The sequence below is a fragment of the Rhea americana genome, unplaced genomic scaffold (genome assembly GCF_003343005.1).
Source record: "Rhea americana isolate MKP2758 unplaced genomic scaffold, rheAme1 scaffold_301, whole genome shotgun sequence".
Lineage (NCBI taxonomy): Eukaryota > Metazoa > Chordata > Aves > Rheiformes > Rheidae > Rhea > Rhea americana.
Genome location: NW_028186426.1, coordinates 447,091 through 467,900, shown reverse-complemented (window position 1 = coordinate 467,900; position 20,810 = coordinate 447,091). Strand labels below are relative to the sequence as shown.

General features: G+C 45.9%; 1 protein-coding gene across 2 annotated transcripts in view; it reads left to right on the top strand.

Annotated features, from left to right (window-relative positions):
• TTC28 (tetratricopeptide repeat domain 28) overlaps positions 1-20,810 on the top strand; it is a 209,791-nt gene that overhangs the window by 174,990 nt on the left and 13,991 nt on the right. For both annotated transcript variants that reach the window (XM_085309724.1, XM_085309723.1), the window contains exons 12-15: positions 4,824-4,964; positions 12,438-12,582; positions 17,897-18,076; positions 19,142-19,862. In XM_085309724.1, coding sequence (XP_085165850.1) covers positions 4,824-4,964; positions 12,438-12,582; positions 17,897-18,076; positions 19,142-19,862 — 1,187 coding nt within the window. The remainder of the gene's footprint in view (positions 1-4,823; positions 4,965-12,437; positions 12,583-17,896; positions 18,077-19,141; positions 19,863-20,810) is intronic.

The following is a 20,810-nucleotide window of genomic DNA, read 5'->3' as shown; positions in this document are numbered from 1 at the left end:
GAGTATCTATAACACAAATTTTGACATTGAACAGTTGTTATTGGTAGCCAGGGCAAGCCAAGGGCAAGCTGGTCTTCTGTTGGGCTGGTCTTCTCTCTCTCTGAACTCAGTCTGAGCTTGTCATCTTGTGACATTACTCACCAGCCCCACATGGGAGCTTAGCTAAYCACAAAAAGCAGTGACAGTCAACTCTTCCCTCCAGTGATTCCCAAATACGTGTGTATTGGACTTAGAGTTGTGTCTCATTTGGATGCATTTTTTTGTACTTTCTGGCAAGGTGCACAACCTTTCACAAGTCTAAAGATGACTTTCTCAAGAGAAACAATTATTTTTATAGCTCTCTGGATTATTTTTTTCACTGTGAGCAGTGACAGACTGCATGTTAGTCTAGGATTTTTGTTAAGGATCCTGGGAAAGAGCAATGGGATTCTCAATAAGCAAAGTATTCAAACTTTAAGGGAACAGATATATACAAGGAAGTAGCTTCCTTCACACTTGTTCCTGTTAGCTTCAGTTGCACCCTTAGAAGCTACATTTTTCAAGTCTTGTTTGAAAACAAGTTGTATGGCTCTCATTAAAGGGAAAGTCAAAAATTAATTCCACCTAGCCTCAGCCTTGATGATTCCTCTGTTTAGCAGATGAGTTGCAGAATGTTGGCCTTCATCTCGTTCTGTCATGTGCATGCATATGGGCCATGAGCTCTCAGTTCTTGGTGGAGCAGTAGAGTTACCCCCTCTAAGGTATGCATGCTGGCAAGAAGGGAGGAAAAAATGCATTGAATTGGTTCCATCTGCCCTTTTCTTATAGCAACAGGGTTACATGTTTATATCTTTCTCTGGGTGTTGATGGTTGAATCTTACCCTCTAGGTCGGGATATACCCAACTGAAATCTGCAGTTATTCTTTGTGTAGCTGATTTACAGATACTATTAGCTTAGCTGAGCTAAGGCCCAGCTGGAACTGAGTCTTGCAAGGGATGTCAAGAACAATAGGAAAGGCTTTCTCAAATATATCAGCAGCAAGAGGAGGACTAGGGAAAATGTGGGCCCGCTACTGAATGGGGCTGAGGCCCTGGTGACAAGGGATACAGAGAAGGCAGAATTACWGAATACCTTCTTTGCTTCAGTCTTCACTGCTAAGGGCAGCCCTCAAGAATCCTGGAGCCTGGACGTGAGGGAGAAAGTCTGGAGAAGGGAAGACTTTCCTTTGGTTGAGGAGGATAGGATTAGAGACCTTCTGGGCAGGCTAGACATCCACAAATCCATGGGCCTGGATGGGATGCACCCATGAGTGCTGAGGGAGCTGGCGGATATTGTTGCCAGGCCGCTCTCCATCATCTTCGACAGGTCCTGGAGAGCTGGAGAGGTGCCTGAGGACTGGAAGAGAGCCAGTGTCACTCCAGTCTTCAAAAAGAGCAAGAAGGAGGACCCAGGCAGCGATAGGCCTGTCAGCCTCTCCTCCATCCCTGGAAAGGTGATGGAACACCTCATTCTGGATGTCATCTCCAAGCATATGGAGGAAAAAAAGGTGATCACAAGTAGCCAGCATGGATTCACCAAGGGGAAATCCTGCTTAACCAATCTGATAGCCTTCTGTGATGGCATGACTGGCTGGGTAGATGAGAGGAGAGCAGTGGACGTTGTGTACCTTGACTTCAGCAAGGCTTTTGACACTGTCTCCTGCAACATCCTCCTAGATAAGCTCAGCAAGCGTGGGTGAGATGAGTGGACACTGAGGTGGGTTGAGAACTGGCTGAAAGGCAGAGCAGAGAGGATTGTCATCAGTGGTGTGGAGTCTAGTTGGAGGCCTGTGGCTAGTGGCATCCCCCAGGGCTCAGTACTGGGTCCCATCCTGTTCAACTTTTTCATCAATGACCTGGATGAGGGGACAGGCTCATGACAGGCTGGAGAGTTGGGCAGAGAGGAACCTCCTGAGGTTCAACAAGGRCAAGTGCAGAGTCCTGTACCAAGGCAAAAATAACCCTGTGCACCAGTACAAGCTGAGGGCTGACCTTCTGGAGAGCAGCTCTGCAGAGAAGGCCCTGGGAGTGCTGGTGGATGACAAGTTGACCATGAGCCAGCAATGTGCCCTTGTGGCCAGGAAGGCCAATGGTCTCCTGGGGTGCATTAGGAAGACTGTTGCCAGCAAGTCAAGGGAGGTGACCCTGCCCCTCTGCTCAGGCCTGGTGAGGCCTCATCTCGAGCACTGTGTCCAGTTCTGGGCTCCGCAGTACAAGAGAGACATGGAGCTACTGGAGAGAGTCCAGCGTAGGGCTGCGAAGATGATCAGAGGGCTGGAGCATCTGCCCTATGAGGAACAGCTGCGAGAGCTGGGCCTCTTCAGCCTGGGGAAGGGAAGACTGAGGGGGGATCTTATCAATGCGTATAAGTACCTGAAGGGAGGGTGTCAAGGGGACGGGGACAAACTCTTTTCAGTTGTCCCGTGTGACAGGACAARAGGCAATGGGCAGAAGCTGAAGCACAGGAAGTTCCGCCTGAACGTGAGGGGGAATTTCTTCCCTGAGAGAGTGATGGAGCACTGGACCAGGTTGCCCAGAGAGGTTGTGGAGTCTCCTTCTSTGGAGATCTTCAAGGCCYRCCTGGATGCAASCCTGTCTACSATGCTCTAGGTGACCCTGCTGAGCAGGGAGGTTGGACTAGATGATCTCCAGAAGTCCCTTCCAACCTTACTGATTCTATGATTCTATGATTTTCAGTTCTGTTTACCATTTGTCATCACAGATTTTCTTCCTGRCAAAGAGTCCTTCACTGATTCTGTGATTCTGGGATTCTGTGATGAGTTTTTTGCTTCCTGTGATGTCAGTTTCCTCTTCTCTTTGTGGTAATGGTGGTGGTATGTTCTTGGTTAAAGATTTAGCATTTAATGCTTGTCTCTGAGATTGCTGGGCTGGGCTGGGCTGACAGACTAAAGCTCCTTCCCACTTCAAAACTGTGTGCAGGGAATTAAAAAAACTCTTGTTCACGCCATGTGGATGAACATCATGTTCTGCCTTGAAGGTCTTTCTTTTCCTGTACGTATCAAGTGCTTCCCCCTCAGCATTGCTAACCTCTGCCGTACTCTAGCTCACCAGGTCCCAAGGAGAAACTGCAGTTTGCAGTCTCTGGGAGCTGTCCTCTGCATACCAGTGAAGAGCGGAGGGAGTTAAATACGTATACCACAAATGTGAAAACTTCTGTTTGACTCTGACTCCACAGCTCACAGCAAGCTGGAGTGCACTGTAGTTGTGTGCATTTGTGCTGTCACCTAAGTGTCCTTCCTTCTGTACTGGCGTAATCATGATTGTAGCTACTGTTGTCCCCTCCAAGGTGGCACATCTTCCCATTTCATGCTCCTGGGAAGAGGAGTGCTGCCATGGCCTACTTCATCAGGATTTTGCTGTGATGGCATTAAGTTTTACATGGCAGTCTTTGCTTTGTTCTGGAAACAGTTCCTTTCAGCTGGACTAATTGATTCTGGAAATGTGCATACTTGCCAAGATTAAAGTATGAGAAACTTGAGAATCTGCTTAAACTTGTGTTGAGACAGATTCCTCTCTCTTCAGGGAGACCGTGTGACTAGCTCTCCTAGATACATGAACTTGAGATTTTTGCCTCTTTATGGAGTACCAGGTGTACATTATGAGCGATAAGCAAAAGTGTGCCAGGGCTCAGGAGTGAGCATGGTTCTCTGCTGGTGGGAAGAAAAATGTGCAGGAGGCAACTGTTGACATCTTTCAACTTTTTTTCCTCTGCTGTTAAGCTAACCCCCTCATTCAGTGTTCAAGGAGTGATTGGCTTTTGTCAGGACTTACTCTTTCAGGTAATTAAATTGTATTGACCTGGAAGTTTGTTTACAAGACATCCTGTGGTCCATAGCAATGCAGGGACAGCTGTAGTTGCCTGCACAAGGGCATGTTGTGTATTAATGGGATTCGTGTACCCTTTATTGGAAAATGTGCCCTTCAGGAAAGGCCCTTGAGAAAAGTTGTTGGGAACTCAGCAAAATGAAACAAGTGAGATATGGGGCAGCTTCAGCAGGCAGCATAGCACGTTCAGCTTAAGTGTGTGAATTCCAAGGTTTGTAATGCACCATATGATATGCAAATTATTTATTAAAGGAGGGAGTTGTTAAAATGCACAGTAGTTGTGTTTGTCTTCTCCCTTTAAAAAGAAAGGAAAATACTACTCTGGCAATTTGATAAAAAAAAAATTAACACCAACGTGCTAATTTAGATATTAAAGTCAGGAGATGGAAAATTTAGAAATTTGAGCTCTGTTTCTTAGTCTTAGCAGCCTTAATGCAGTTGTCTTCTTCCCTCCCGTGCTGCTTTCCCTGTTTGTATAATAGGTGCTGCAGCACATCTCCCCTTTGTATATTGAGCTTTGCTAATTATGGAAGCATACAGTTTGGAGTTGTTGTTGTGAAAGTCTGAAAAGGGTACACTAACAGAAGTTGTTAAGCAAATTGCAGGCTGAGTTGATGTTTCCCCAAGACCTCAACTTTTCTGACTTGTGGTAAAGCTTCAGCAATCAGTACGTGTTGCAAGACGTGGGAATTTGGGTCCTAGTTTCCATCAGTGTGCATTGTACTTTAAATCCTTGAAAATTGGATCTGTGGATCCCCACAGCAAGAGGAGTGGATGAGGTTGTTCTCTTGTAGCCATGTCTGACAGGAGCAATGATGACATTCAGGGGAGATTCGACCTTAGTATTTGGTGAGATTGTGTCTGAAGTCCATCTTTCCTCAGCCTGGTCAAGCATTTGTCACAAAACTGTTGCTCTGTTGTGTATCAGTGACTCCTCCTCCCTGCCCTTTTTTCTGTAGAGCCTGTGCCAGCAGTGAGACTGAGAGTGAAGCTGGGGATATCATGGACCAACAGTTTGAGGAGATGAATAACAAGCTGAACTCAATGACTGATCCAACTGGCTTCCTGAGGATGGTCAGCAGGAACAACCTCTTGAACAGGTGAGGGTGTAGCGCTGCACTGTGGCCATCAGCAAGCAGAGGGACAGCTCTGTGACAGGCTTCTCTTTAAACTATGAAATGTAAGGGGGCCTCCGGTGCAGTTGATGTCCTTGCTGGTGGTCTCCTTATTGAGGTATTGCTAGAGGACAGAGCAGCAAACTGACATTGTCCTTGATGGTTGCAGAGATTGTATTTTACCTGGAAAATAAACAGTGATTTGAGAGCTATTGGGGTGGCATCTCATTGCATTTGCAAGTAAGACCCAGTAGCCTAAGGTGATAGCCAGCAAAGACTTACCAGCAAATGATAACTGATAATTACCCCAAGGGGTGGGCATTTTTAATTTCCTCTTCTCCTGGATAGGCACTATTTTTGACTGTCTGAATAATTGCAGAGGAACTCTGTGCCTGTTGTCTGTGAGATGTGGAGCTTTGGGCTCTCTGCTCCAGATGTCTTGTGGAAATGTTTGCTTCCTGTTCATTTTAACTATAATAGTAATGAGCTGAGAATATGCTGCATTTTCAAAGGTACAGTGCACTGCCTAGCTACCTGATTTCCGCTTATTTTCTGCCTCTGTAGAACTTGCTCAGATCTCAGTCTGTCATGTCACTGTGCTGATGAAAGCAAGCACTGGAAATGAAAATTGAACACAGAATCTTCCCAGGGTCACTACTCCCCTCATGGAGAGAAGCTGTGTGATGTTGAAAGAGGCTGTGGCTGGGTTTCTGGCTGAATCTGTACTCCAGCACAGATTCTGAGCATAGTGTACACTGGGTTTTTCTAAGCTGGAAAAGAGAACTGGGTCAGGCTGCAGTGTTGTGAGCACTCACTGGAGCTTGTGAACTGTGACAGAAGCATCCACTTGAAGCTGGGAGTTGCCTGCCGGCATCAGCAACTGCCCTATTTTTCTTTCCAGAATCCACGTTCGTATCTATTCAAGCTGCTGCAGTGATGATGAACTGTCACTGTTTGCTACTTGGGAGTCAAACAGGCACTCCGCCAGGACTGCTGAGACATTTTGCTAGCTTATCAGGGCCAGAGGATGAACAGGAGAACCCTCCCCCTGTAATCACAGAGAGGGGAAATATACTCTGATTCTGCTCCAAGAAGTGCTAGTACCCCGAAACACTGCAGAAGCCAGCTGTGCAGCATCTGCCTGTCTTTCTGCTCCTTAGAGGCCAAGTGCATGGCCTTAAAGCCRTATCAGGGAGGTTACCTCAGGTGCCTTGTCAGGAAACTAGCTTGCAGCTGTTTGGAGAAGCTCAGAGATGGAGAAGCTTAAGTGCTTTATCAAAAGCACCTTCATAAGAACATGAAGAAGCATTGACTGAGATCAAGAGAACAGCAAAACACTGCTGTAGGCCTGCCTGCGTGTCCACCTTTTGCCTACCAGTGGGGAATTCTGGGGAGCTTTAGCGGCAGAGCTAATGCTGCACATCTARCTTACTAAACCCTGAAATCAGGGCAGATGTTGCAGTCCTGCCAAGCATTGGAGTACCTACTGTACATAGGTTGTCTTCAGTCCCATGGATGATTAAAATAGAGGCTACAGAGTCTAGAAGGGCACTGTAGCAAGCATTAGCTGGTCTACTCATCTATGTGATTCTTTGTAATTCAGCTGTGTTGAGAATGGCACAGGTCATGGCATGCAGCACACTGAGCTTGGGACAACAAGGGCACATTCTTAGAGCAGTCCTGCAGCTGTAGGAAGGAACACAATGAAGGTCAACGTAGAAGAGAGCAGATTAAGAAAGGAAATGGGAGACAGCAGCATTTTTCTCTGCTGGCTAACGTCTCTAACAAGGGGCTGCGAGCTCCCAAACTTTGGGAAACAACTGAACTGAGCAGTTAGGAAGAGCACGAGGTCTGATTTTGGAGATCCAGGCACCAGCTCTAGCTTCAGTGCAATTGTTTTTCTGCCAGCTAGTACTGGGGTGAGTTTACGTAGCTGTATATCAGTGCTGAGTGGATTGTTGGTGCTGCGGTGCTTCAGAGGTTGGTAATACTGTGGCTTACCAAGCAGTGACTGAGAGTATGGCCTATGGTTTGACTTTCACACTGCAGGGGACAAGGAGGAGCAGGGCCTGCTTTGAGATGAGAGTAAGCGCTTGCTTTCCCTACTGCCAAAGCAAGCCTTGCTTTCCTCATGTAGGGACTGAATGCAGTGTTCATATCTTGTGCTTGAACATTGGAGCTCCTCGGGGGAGTTTACATGACTTGGGGCTGGTGCAAGTTCCTTCATGCACAGGATTTGCACATGCTGCTGAAGTTCCATATTAGAAAATGAGGCCTCAGAAATGCTGGGACTGTTTGGAGCCATTCAGCCTCCATATCTGGTGACAGGTGGGGTGACTGCAAGGAAGCYGCTAGTTTGGGACGAGTGCCCCATCTGGCTACTGTCATCAGGTCACTTGGTGAATCTGGCTTCTAACCAAAGAAGAGTATGGATGGGTTTTTGTTTTTGTTTTTATTTATTTATTTTTTTTTGGCATTTCTACTTAGAAGAGCAACTGCATTTTGGCAGTTCACTTAAGGTTCTGTGAAGGAATGGACCTTGGAAGAGAAAAGAGCACTGAGGAGATGCTGACTGCCTGATCTCAAAACTGGACAATAGTTGTCTAAGCTATGGATGCCACTGATGTAGCTCCCAAGACAGTCCCAGGTGCTCATGGGCTAAGCAGCTTTTCTCTTCTCTGCTGCCTTAGTCTACTAGACTTTTCTTTGGCCTTTCTATCATTGTGGGAACCCAGTTTATCCTCCTTCTCTGTGCCTGCAGAAAACGTGGAAGTCAGCCCTGCCACTGCTCGAAGAGTAATACGCGTTTCCCAGAGGGCAGTTTTTGCAGTGTAGCATAATGAGAGACTATAAAAGGCAAATGGGAGAGGAGCAACATAACTTGAGGTGTGAATTCACTTCTGCCAAGGCCATTGTTATCTCCCAGCCCACCTTACAACTGCAAAGAGCGCTTTTTTTTTTTTTTTTTTTTTTTTTCAAGTCAGAATGCAAAGGCAACAGTCCATGACCAGTTTTACATGCACAGCTGGAGATTTCCAAGGCAAGTTTGATGCCCTGGTATGACTAAAGGCTCCATGGAGCCAGACAAAAGAATGCAACCCAACATAGTACAATTAATATGGACCCTCAGCAGCAGTAAGAGTATGGCCATCATGCAGATACAGTTTCATTTTTTTTTGCTCAGAGTTTCATCCTAGTGACCAATGTRATATCTGAGCATAACTCACCTCGCCTCTTGGTGTGCGACCCTGCTGCTGTTCTGATTTTGGCCCTGTTGCCTGTGCTTATGTCAGGGTGCAGTGAACGCTCACAGCTCTCCAAGGGATGGGGAGCCCTGAGCACAGTAGCAGCCAGCAGGACCAGGAACACCAGCTGGAGCTGGGCTTCAATAGAGCTCCTGGGCCTGTGGGCAGAGTGTGGATGCAGGCTCCAGGTAAGGCTGGTGAGAGCCATTAGGGCCCATTAGTGCCCTCAGGCCCGGATAGCTTGCACTGGAGAAATATGCGGCTGACCCCTCAGGAGCAGAGAGCTCAGAGAGCAGCAAGGGTGCTGGCTGGCTCAGAATGAAGTGAGGTCTTTGGAAGGCAGACGTGAAAGCAGTGGCTGAAGAGCCTCTTATCTGCCTGGTTCTGCAACATGCAGGGTGCAGCACTGAGACTGCCCAAGTACAGACCACACAAGCAGAGTATGGTGGGTGGTCTGTGGGTTTTGTGCAACCAGTGGTGCGTTTTGGAGATAATTATGGATGTTTGAAAGAAGCCACAGGGAACTTATATCTGAATGTTTTCTGGAGCTTCTCACAGGTTGGTATTGTGAATGTATGATGGCTGTGAATGTGGAGATAGGGCTATGTCTTGGCAGAAAGTCTTTTGAAGATGGCTTGGAGAATGACAGATCTGGTGGGTATCTGTTGTTCTGAGGCTGTCAGATCACTGTAGCAGTAAGTCTGATTCCCAGCCCTCTAGAATGGCTGTGCCTGGCCATGGGTGGTATCTGCTTGTCCAGAGTCTCTTGCCTGGGTGCCAAGGCAGGAGCAGCTCTGTGCTGATTCCAGGGTGAATTATTTCCTGCCTGGGCCCAGTCATATTCATCCTGTGCGAACAAGGACAGGTCCTGTGAGGCAGCAGTAGGCCACATCAGTCTGAGCTCATCACGTACATGATAGCTGATTTCCCATGCTGCCCTTTCTCCTGGCATATTTTAGGGTCATTGGTTTGCTTCTGCATCTTCAAGACAAAAGGCAGAAGGAGAGTAGAGTAATGCTGTTCGTATGCAGGCAGTCCCGAGCCCCAATGTGTGCAGTTTCCTCTGCGTGCTGCAGGGATGGACTCCCTCGCACAAAGGGTGATAAATAAGCAGCACTACAGAGTCAAGTCTGTGCAGAGACTCCAGATGAGAAATGTTATTGTTTCAGAAATCAAGGGACAAGACACTGCAAGAGAAAGATGGAAAGCTCAGACTTGCTGCTGTGTAGCACCCCAGAAGCCAACAGTGGCACTTAGTAGAAGGCACACTTGGCCAAAATATTCAGAAGAGCCTCTTGTATTGAAATCACTTGGACGCAGATACATGACAAGCCACCTGGAAAACAGTTTGCACAGGTTTGGGAGGAAAGGGAGCAAGCTGGCCAGGGTTCCAGGTCTGCTCAATTTTTTGCAAAAGATCCAGCCTCTCCCTTTGGATTTTTATGCTCTTTCTTGTGTGCACAAGCACCCAGGCACGGGATGTGAAAGATTTATGGGTTTGTTCTAATAAAAACCAATCTGAGTGGTGAAGGGATAAATCTAGAGCTGCTTGGCTGCAAAACCAAGATGAAGGAGGCTTTGCTGATTAAAGTAATCAAGCCCGTAGCCCCTGTAATAAATTAGTCTGTTAAAATTASTTAATACACAGAGAGGCTAGCGACTGCCACCTGCTGGCACATAGCTGCTTTTTAGGAAGGTCGGGATTATTATTCTTGGCCCGGTGCTTTTATGTGCTTACTGGTTCCTAGATGAGCAGCAGCTGCATATCCCTGCCCTACTGGGTGGGTGTTTCAGATAGGATAGAGTAGAAGGTGTGCCCTGAGCACAGGAGAGTTCAGAAGGTTGGGAGCAGAGTGCGATAAGACCATGAGATTGGGAAAAGCGTAATTTTTACTTGCTCACAGATTTTAAAATCTGTGTTATGTAAAGTAAGGAAACAGCTGAGCAGTGCAAAGTGTGCATGGCTCAGTCAGCTCCTGCAAAGAAGCTTGGCAGAGGGGCCCAGAGAGGAGTGTGCTGTGCTGAGTCCATCGTGATTCTGCATGAACCCAGTATTAAGCAAGTCATCCACCTCAAGTCTCCAGCAGCAGCAAGTCGCTCCAACTCATCTTGGCTTTCACCAGAATCCCAGTTTGTACAGGAAGGTGTGGGTACTTGGGCACCGGGCTTCCATGTGCGCTCCTAAAGTGCTCCTGCTGGCCTGTGAGATGTAAAGCTACATATTAGTGGGGAATATGGTTGATAGCATCATTTTACCTATACTGAATGGATTTTAGACCTGATTTGACCCGAGTCTGGAGCTGTAGAGAGACAGGGAAGGGTGGAAGATTTCCTGAATATAGTTCTTGGTATGTGTTAGAAAAAGCCAGGGATATTTCTCAAGCCTGTGGTTTGTTAGAAACAGTAGGAGCACACTTGAGTGCAATATTTTTGCTCTGCTTGTCTTTCCCTGCATATTGGCTTAGTCTGTGAGTATGAAGAGACACTGTGCAGATACATAAGCCTGTAGTAGACACACAGTCAGCTGAAAGTCTGCATTAATATACCTCATCAACTGAAATAACTGTTGGACACATAGTTTTGTTTCAGTTTCCTGGATGTGCAAATACTTTCTGTTTCTACTTTTGCTTCTTTTGGGTGTTGATAGCCAGGAATTGATAAAGGAAAGAAATAAAATTAAGGCATAGAAACAAGGCATTCCTCATGAATGAAGATCCTTAAAAATGCCACTGTAGACCAGTATCCTGATAAAGCAGCATGGGTTTGGTCCTGAATGTAGGAAACTGTTTCTTTCCTGTTACATAAGCTGCGAAGGGCGCATCACACTGGAATGTGTTTGAGAAATGAAGCAGCACTGTGCTTTGTAGAAACCAGGAGTGGAAAGAGGCTTTCCCTGCACAGCTGCACTAGAATGTGGTCTGGATTAGGATTACGGGGAACCAGCCACTGAGAGTTTACAGCAGTTGGAGGACAACAGGGCATGTGTTCCTTCATAGGTGGTCTTTTATGCATGAGGTGAACACTCTGGTTACACTTCAAGGCTTGCACTACCATTACTGTCCAATGCCCGTGTTCCCTTCTGCCCTTTTTTGTGGTCCACTGCTACAACTTTATGAAAAATTATCCTTATCACACAAAATGGTTGTTTATGGCCAGAAGCTTGAGATAACTATTCTGGAGAGCACAGATTGCTAGAGCAGAGAGAACAGAATGGACAATGTCATTTCCTCAGCAGAACCATAACTTTGTGTCCATGCCATCTCAGTGTCCTCAGAGTGCCTGTGTTTGGTGGCTGATGCAGGAGAATGTGTGTGGAATTCTGCCTGTGTGGATTAACCCAGAATTGTCCTTTTCTGCTACTTGCATGAAGAAGAGATCATCAGGAAACAAAATCAGGGTGTGGGGATTGCTGAGGTATAGGGCAAGGGAGCTGTGCAGTGGTGTTTGGGCAGTGCTTGGAGGCAGCTTTGTTTGTGATTGAATTTTGGCAGTAAGCATTGTAAGAGAGTGGCTGGAGATGGCCAGATAGTGAGTAAAGGAAACCATAGCTTGTATTGCCATTGTCCCCAAGGAACAGGAACGTGGGAGCAGAACAATGTTGCAGGAAATGAGAAAGTTGTCAGGAAAACAGATTTCAGATCAGCTCTTGTGCTGGAGATGCAGCTTAACTGGCTTRTGTGACTCAGGATGATGCTTAGAGGCAGTGCCCAAAGGCAGCAGCCCTGACTTCTTGGGGCTGTTCAAAGGGGAGACAGCAAGCACAGGTGTAATCCTCACGTCCCAGTGTTTGTTGTCTTACTTCCTTTCAGTTCCATGCTAGAGTAGCTGGTGCAAAGCACCTCAGAGTTTCCTGTGATTGTAGTCAGTTGTTAGTAGTTCTCACTTTTGCCTGCGCGCAAACACTACACACAAGTGTGTAATTAAATACTGTGAACAGCACATTGGGACATTTGTTTTTGTCAAGAAACACTACAGAAGCATAAGCTGTTGCTTGCAGCTTGTTCATCCTGCCATTCACGTCGTTGTTCACTGTGGTGCGAAACTGTGTGATAACGAAGCTGTGGCATGAAGCATCTCATGGAGCACCATCCTCAGCCTGGGCTGGGCTGGGCTGGGCTGGGCTTTCAGGGTCAGCAGAATGAAGACAGGACAATCTGCTATGGATCTCCAGGTTTCTGCAACTAACCTTTCAGGGTTTTTTTTTTGTCCACAGGAGCTGTCAGAGCATGACCAGTCTGTTCAGCAGTACCATGTCTCCTGTTAAGGATGGAACATCCTCTCTTCCAAGGAGGCAGACTTCCTTCACCAAGCCCCCACTTCGTGCGCTCTATGACTTACTGATAGGACCCATGGAAGGAGTAAGTCTTTAGCTGAGGACGAATGTAGAGGTTCATTTACCAAAATTGTCTATGATGTGGGAAAGCAAGGACAGATAGCTTGGGAATTGTATCTGAGGCAAGGTGCCTTTCACTTGGTCTTCTCAAATGGTGAGACTGGATATGTTGGGAGATGGAACTAAGGGATGTTGGCGTTGATACCACTTCCAGTCAGCTGCTGACATACAGTGCTTCTGATGAACTTCAGAAGGAAGTGTATCTTGGATTTGCTAGTTGTCAAACTGGCAAATTTTGGTAGAGCTACCTAGGGCCAAATAAATCAAGGAGAGTGAAAAACTGTTCTCAACACAGGAAAGCTCCCCACAGGGGAGTTATCCTTACATATGCCCATGTTGTGAGATGCAGCAGTGTGAGCAATTTGCCTGCACTTGAAATGAAATAAAGAATTCTTCACTGTCTTAATAATTCAGCCAATTTATGCTTCTCTTTCTCTCCAATGAAGACACAAAATGTGCCCTCCACTTACCACCCTTGCAGGAAAAAAAAAAAAAAGTGTATTTGATATTCATTCTCCTTGCTTATGACGTCCCCTCCCCTGTGGACACCTGCCCACACTCCACCTTTGGCATCTCAAGATTTCACAGACTGTCTCTGAACTCATCTGTGATCTTTGTAGAGGTAATATGTCACAGTGGAGAATATCCTGATGTCTACTGTATGTATGTGAGTGTGGGAAGYCTGGGAGAAGGGGAGGGGAGGACAGTGACCCTGAGGAAAGGTGGTGTCCAGGAAAGCCACCTCCATGGGAAAGGAGAAAGCAGCTGCCAGACAAGGTGGTGATAAGGACTTATTCCACACACTAATTACCTGCAAGAGGCTGCATGTATCAACATTTCTGTCAACACCTACRAACAGAGCTGCTGCAGTCATGTGGAGGAATATGTAGCCTGGAGTAGAGACAGTGAGATTTCACAGCATGTAGGACAGAGGATTTTATGAAGCTTGCCAGCTCTCCTATGATTTTAAACTTATTGGACATCTGAGCTCTACCTCTGTCTCTGTGTATCCTTAGGCTCTGGACAAGTCTGTGCACTGTCTTCATTTTCCCTTAATTTTTAAAACTTAAATGCAGCTAGTGATGAAACCAGAAAATCTTTATTCTGTTTATTTCTTACAAATTCTGTATTCAAAGGTCAAAATGGTTCAGATGAAAGTAGTAGCCATTTGGCAGCAGTCTCTCTCCAGACTATTGTATTGTTCTGCTGCCTTTTTGCCTGCTTGCTGTCTGACCGGTAAACTGTAGGTTAGGGACCATGATGTAGATAGTGTGTGCATGCCACTGTCCCTAGTGCAGGCATGCATCAAAGGCAGCTGCCTGTGCAGAGAAGATCGTGGTGGATTCTCACCCATGTCCTTGGGCAAGCTGCAGATTTCCTTTTAGCAGAGCGCTTGAACAGATGCTCTGGAGTTTTCTGCACTGTTTCTGACATCCTTCTCCTCTCTGCTACTGACTCTGTGCTTTCAGTGACTGATGCTCACTCTTCCACTTCTCCTTCTCTACCTCCTCAAGGTCCTTTTCTCCAAATCCAAAACAGTTACTGCTTTTTCCCAAATCCCTCATACAAGCTGTGCCTTGCACTTTCTGGAGTACCTTTTCGGTATTGGCAGTGTCCTTTCTAAAATGAAGTGAACAGAGCTGCAAACAGCTTTCTAATTAGAGGGCTATATTAGCTGGTTCTGATTTATGTTCCATACCTGCTGCAATGACATGTAAAGTTATGCYGTCAGAGCCCATTTGCTGTTTCCTTTTAGTACTGCTAAACAAGGTGCAGACAGCTCGGTGAATTGCCACCTCCAGCCTTTTCCTTCTTCCCACCCCATTTTTCACTGTTGTAGCATGGGGAGGCTGGCAGCACCATAAACCCACCCTGGGCCTATGAACATCACACAGTACCACCCCGACAGCCAGGTGCGTAGCCAAGTGATCCTGGACTTACTCTCTCCCTCCTACAGATTGGTGCTTTTGCAGGGGTGTGGAAATGCTCCTAGCCAGGACCTCTGGGTGCTAGCAGCAGTGATGGGTGGCTTTGTTTGCGTGCTCTGCAGCCCTGCTTTGATTTACTGGCTGAGTATCCCAAGGCTTGACTCAGACTGTGGCTGTTGCGGGCTTCTGGGCACTTTTGTTGGCTCAAACATCGAGGATGCAGGAAAGGAAATATCTTGTGTTGGTGAATCAGAGGGAGGCCAGTAAATGCAGATGCAAAGAGAAGCTGGATTGCTTAGCATCCTGGCCACGTCGTAGGTCTCGGAGAGCAGATGGTTCTGCTCCAGAAGGTGCACATGCATCGTGTTTGCAGGTAAAGAACCTAGACCTTTGGAGGGGTAGAAAAAGCCATTTATTGGTTTTCTGTGTCATCTTCTACATTGTCCTTGAAACAACTTTGCCTAGGAATGTAACATCCAACATAGTCTAAATAGGTATGATACGTTGGAAAGAAATCTTTGGCTCAAACTCCAAGAGCCCTCCTTTCTTCTTCCAGGCCAGGAGTAACTGCGGTTGGGTTTTGCTTAGTAGTTTTGTGTGACTGATACCTAAAGTTGGTASGTCTCCAGTAAGATACGGGATACTGGGCTTGGCAAGATTTTTGGAGAATGCAGATTATCAGATACAGGATTCTTGCTAGCATACAGTCCAAGAAATTATAGTTTAGGTGTTGCATGTGCTCTGGCTATCCCATCATAGTGGAAAATTCTGATTGTAGCAGCACTAGTTGCAAGTTAGAGGCCCAAGTAAACCAGCAGCTGTCGGAGAGAGGGCTTAATGTTGTGTTTCCTGCAAGTTAGGCACCAGAGACTTTTCCATCTTCACCAGTGTAGCTTGTATAATTGCTGTGAATATATAGATATGTGTGCATATAAACACACATACACACACACAAAACAACAACCAATAAAACTTTTGAAACCTTTCTAGAAAACAACAGCCCTCCTGGTGGGAAGCTGCTGCTTGTCAGTTCAGTTTCTGCTGAGTGGCAAGGCCGGATGGTAGATTGAGTGCAGAGCGCGTGRGCTGGGGAGCCTCCCGGGGCCCTCAGCACCGGCAAAGAGCAAGTCAGGATGGAGCAGGCGCATTTCATGGGAGGGTCCCTGGCAGCTGCATGGTGGTTACTGGCCCTGTGTCATTGCTTCCCATCACTGGAGCAAGGTGAGTTGGGAAGCTGTAAGGAGGACAGGAGAAACAGTAAGAGGTCAGCAATTATTTTTAACTTCTTTTAAAACAAAATTTTATTACTCTTCAGCAGTTTTGTTCCAATTTTAAAAAGTAAAAGAGTGTAAAAGCATTTCACTGTCTCTGCTCGGCTTTCTGCTGTGTGACTTTCTCTCTCATCTCTGACCTGATTTTGGTGTTTCAGACTCCCTCTGGAGGAGRCAGCCAGAGTGATTTTCCTTTCTTTATTAATGTTCATTCATTTTTGCTGCTGCCTAGGAGCTAAAGCTCAAGAGTGACTGCAAATTCCTGCTATGCTTTGACTACTAGGGGGATGGGGTCAGTGTCGCATTAATGCTATCAGTATGTCACTCTCCAGTGTGAAAGACAGACCCTGATCAAGGTGGAGAGAAGGCATTGTGCATTAGGACCAGGGTACATTTGTCCAAGCTCTCTGTATAAAACTTGTCTCAAGTAGTAAAATCCACCCTCAAAATGCACAATATCAATTTCTTTGCTGTCAGATTGTCTGCTTATTCAACATATCTCATTTCAGGGTTTTCTAAGGTTGTTCTTGCACCTCTTTGTTTAAAAATTTGTTTTTCCATCAGATGTTTTGTGGCAGTCATTTGCTATTGACAATGGATAATATTTTGAAACAGAAGATTCTTACATCTCCTGTCAAATGAGGACTCAATTGAAATATACTGGCTCTAAAACAAGGAACTTAGAGTAATGTTTGATAAATAACAGAAAAGAGGCAGAACCTGGACATTATTTCTTCCAAGAATGATGTATCTATATAGATAGTTTTTTAGGTTATTATTTATGAAATACAAGTCATATGTCTGAAAAATAAACTTGTTTTACTGCTGCTGTGTTGAAGCCAGCATTTTCATCAGGAAGAGGTAACGTTGGAATGTAATTCAGAAATCCACCTGGAATGGACCGAGGCAGTTCTGTCTCTATTAGCTCAGCAGCCTCAGTTGCTGTTCTTCTTCTGTCAAAACAGATGTTTGCTTTACATGATGGCAATCAAAATAATGTCACTCAAAAGAACTTGTAGTCCTGCCTAATAGGTCCCTGTCTCCATCTTGCAGTGAACACTGTAAAGTTAGCTTGCGTTTAGGAAGAAAAGGCCATCTAGAGGGAGATAGAGCAACACTAGTTGAACTGATAAACTCCAAAACTAAGTCAAATTGATGACTTGGTCTCATCTGAGCTTGTGCTGAAGGCACATTCTTTAACTGAATGGTTAATTTACCTGGCAAGGCTCTATCTGCTCTCTAGTTTAAAGACACAGAATTGTGTAGAAATTTACTGCCATTTTGCGTTAGTCCTTGAGAGTTCACTTTTTTTTCTGCTGCAATTTTGCAAACAATCAAATTTGATTCTTTGGAGTTACACTTCCCTGGGATGATAACCAGTTATTTTTAAGACATATTAGATAAATAAGAATGAGATTCCCATAGTTACATGGGATGAGAAGCAGCAATCAGTTCATATGCCTATTTGCATGTTGTCTATTTATTGATCTGCCTGTCTCACTCCTCCATCCATAAGATGCTTTCTGTTTAAACCCAATTGTAATTCTGAGTTGATCATTGTCAAGCATCTTGCAGTGCAGGTCATACATATATCCATCTGTGGATTGTATGCTTTTATATGAGAAGTTGCTGTTTTAAAATTCAATACCAGAAAAAGTGTTCTCTTTGGAAAGATGAGATAGTAATATTGACAAGACACAGGTGGCAAGGGTTAACTAAGAGTTTACACCAAAATGGAAGGAGTTGGTGTACTGTGATGAGGCTAGACACCAGCAAATTTGCCTAGGCTGGCTGTGACTGCTGGGGTCTGTACAGCACATTAGTGGACTCAAGGTTCATTCTTCTGGGTGGAATTCTTCCATGCCCAGACAAAAGCAACAGCCCAGCTTTATAGAACTGTCAAATTTCAATGTGTTTTCACCAGTCACAGCATCTGGAGTCAGATGTCTGCACATGAAGAGTAATTCTTTTGTGGATATTTCCAAACTGTGGGATCAGACTACAGCCCAGCACTTTGAAAATGCAGTCTGCAGGACTGATGCAGTGAAGGGACCAAATTGATCCTCTCTTTCCTTTTCAGGGTTTGATGCATTCCAGTGGTCCAGTCGGCCGCCACCGCCAGCTGATTCTGGTTCTGGAGGGAGAACTGTACCTCATTCCTTTTGCTCTTCTGAAGGGCAGTTCCTCCAACGAGTACCTCTATGAGCGCTTCAGCCTCATTGCAGTGCCATCCATCCAGTCGCTGAACCCCAGCTCCAAGGTCTGACATTGCCTCATAAAGCCTCTCTCTTGCAGAGCCTCTCCTGTGAGGTGCAGGCCCCTGTACATGCACCTGATGATAGACTAGAAACCGCAGATGTACCACTTTCCTAAGGCACTGCCAGGTCTGGAGCATGCTGAGCACCACAGATGTGAAGTAGATTCTGATGCAGTTCCTGCAGCACAGAGATCACTGTCCCTGGCATGCTGGGGAAGACAGGGGGAATAGACTATTTGCATATCCTCCTCTAAAGGGTGGCATATCCTAGAGTGTGGACCTGCATGGTGGACTGCAGAATTTAAATGTTTGTGAGCTAGACTGAGCTTCATTGCTGAGTTCACTGCATCCTAGCAGACTCCTAGTATGTTTGCCTACTTGACAGCTTTCCATGTGGAGAAGGCCTGTTATGTGTCATGACACTGAAGCCGTAAGTGAAAGTCAATTCCACAGGCAGATCCCGAGAAATTACCTTCGTGCTATTTGACAATAAYCTTCAGTTTTTCTAAGGCCCTGGGTCTCCAGGAAGAACACCCTAGTCACATCTGCTGTTGCTGAGCAGTGTCCTACTATGTGTCTTGCCTTGCACTGGATTAAACACAGTCATTAGAGCAGCTGAAGGGGGCTGAACCTTGTCACTGTTTCTAACGCAGGGGAGGGTTAGCTGTTCTTTATCAGGCCCCAGTGATAAGCTGCAGGCAGCAGTGATACCAGTCCTTGAAATACAGGTATGAGAAACCAGTCAGTGATTATAAATAAATTTTTTGCATAAGGTGGGAAGGTGCGATCTCCTTTTAGTTTTGCTATAGCCCTCCAAGGTGATCTAGGCTGTCTCTTATTTTCTATCCTTATCTATTTCTCTACACAAGAAATGAGGTTAGAAACCCTGACTGGAATCGAGTGGAGCTGTTCGTTGGAAGAGCTAAATGGAATAAACCAAGGAAATGCAAAGCATTTTTGTAATTACAACAAGACTACTCTTTAGACCCAAGGAGAAAACGTTTTAAAACCAGCACCCCAGCAGACAGAGCTTTGAACTTCATTTTCTCTTTCTCTTTTTCTCTGTAGTCCCACGTGAGGAAGAATACTCCTACTTATTCCAATTCTACCTCAATGGCAGCTGTCATAGGAAATCCCAAGCTCCCTTCAGCAGTTATGGACAGGTGGCTGTGGGGACCTATGCCTTCTGCAGAAGAGGAGGCGTATATGGTATCTGAGTTACTTGGTTGCCAACCCTTAGTTGGCAATGCAGCAACAAAAGAGAGGGTCATGAGTGCCCTCTCTCTGGCAGAATGTGTTCATTTCGCAACCCACATCTCCTGGAAGCTGGCTGCTTTAGTCCTGACACCCAACACTGACAGCAATCCGGCCAGCAGCAAGAGCTCTTTTGGGAATCCCTACACAATCCCAGAATCCCTTCGGATGCAGGATGATGCCAGCGATGCAGAGAGCATCTCAGACTGCCCCCCTCTTCAAGAGTTTCTACTCACAGCAGCTGATGTCCTGGATCTGCGGCTTCCTGTTAAATTAGTGGTTCTTGGATCTTACCAAGAATCCAACAGCAAAGTCACTGCTGATGGGGTTATTGGCTTGACAAGAGCGTTCCTGGCTGCTGGGGCTCAGTGTGTTCTAGTGTCACTCTGGCCTGTTCCTGTGGCTGCTTCCAAAATGTTTGTGCATGCCTTCTATTCCTCCCTCTTAAATGGAATGAAAGCCAGTGCAGCCCTTGGAGAAGCAATGAAAACTGTACAGAGCAGCAAGCAGTTCTCACATCCATCCAACTGGGCAGGTAGGGAGAATCTGCCTTTTGATAAGCAATTTGGGGTTTGTAGGAAGGGCTCTTATGCCAATTTGCTTATGTTAAGCAGGGAGCGATGCTAGTAGGTGACTGGGAGCTGTGTGTTGCCCGTGCTCTCCCAGGAGCCATCCCTTGTGCTTCAGACTAAACTTTGCATGACTGCTCCTTCCACTCCAAGCAGACCTGAATGTCAGTGTTGTGGAAAGCATGGGCATTTCACAGTGTAGAGTACGTAGATTATGGATTTCACGATTTAAAGCAAATGTGAGGTGAAGTGTGTTTCATTRCAGTGGTTTTATAACTGGAAGGACATAATGCGTGATACAAAGCTCATTCACTGCGTAGGTGAAATGCACTGGGCCTAGTTCTTGCATAATTAGGGTAGAGTTAGCTGGAGCAGATTTATGGAACGTTGTCACTGATGGTGTAGGTTTGACTCTGTAATGAGGTGAGAGTAGAACTTCTAGAAGCAGTAGCAGCAATTAGCAACTGTGATTTCCATGACATAAACCTTGGAGGTCTCACTCCTTTGATCTAGTCAGGAGAAAGGTTTCCCTGGCCTCCAGTGGAAATGTCCCAGCAGTGTAAGCAGACCCAGGGTAAAGTGCTGGTGCTCACTCACTCTCAACTGGATTTGTGAGTTGAGATTCAGAAAGACAAAGTCCTGGAGTTCAGCAGTGTTGTTACTGGGATAATTGCAAATAAGCTGCATTTTTTTTTCCCAGCACAAGTCCTGTTTCTTGAAAGCTATAAACATTCTCTGAATGCTTCTACCCTTTGCGCAGGCAGCAGTGCCTGACTGTTTGGATCAGACAGCTGTTGTGCATATGACTGATGTAGAGTGTATGCGGCTGGAGGAGTGGGAGGCTCACTACAGCTTGTTAAAGAGGACACCTGGAGTTAGTCTGACGGACTGATTTAGGGCTTGTTGAGTCCAGT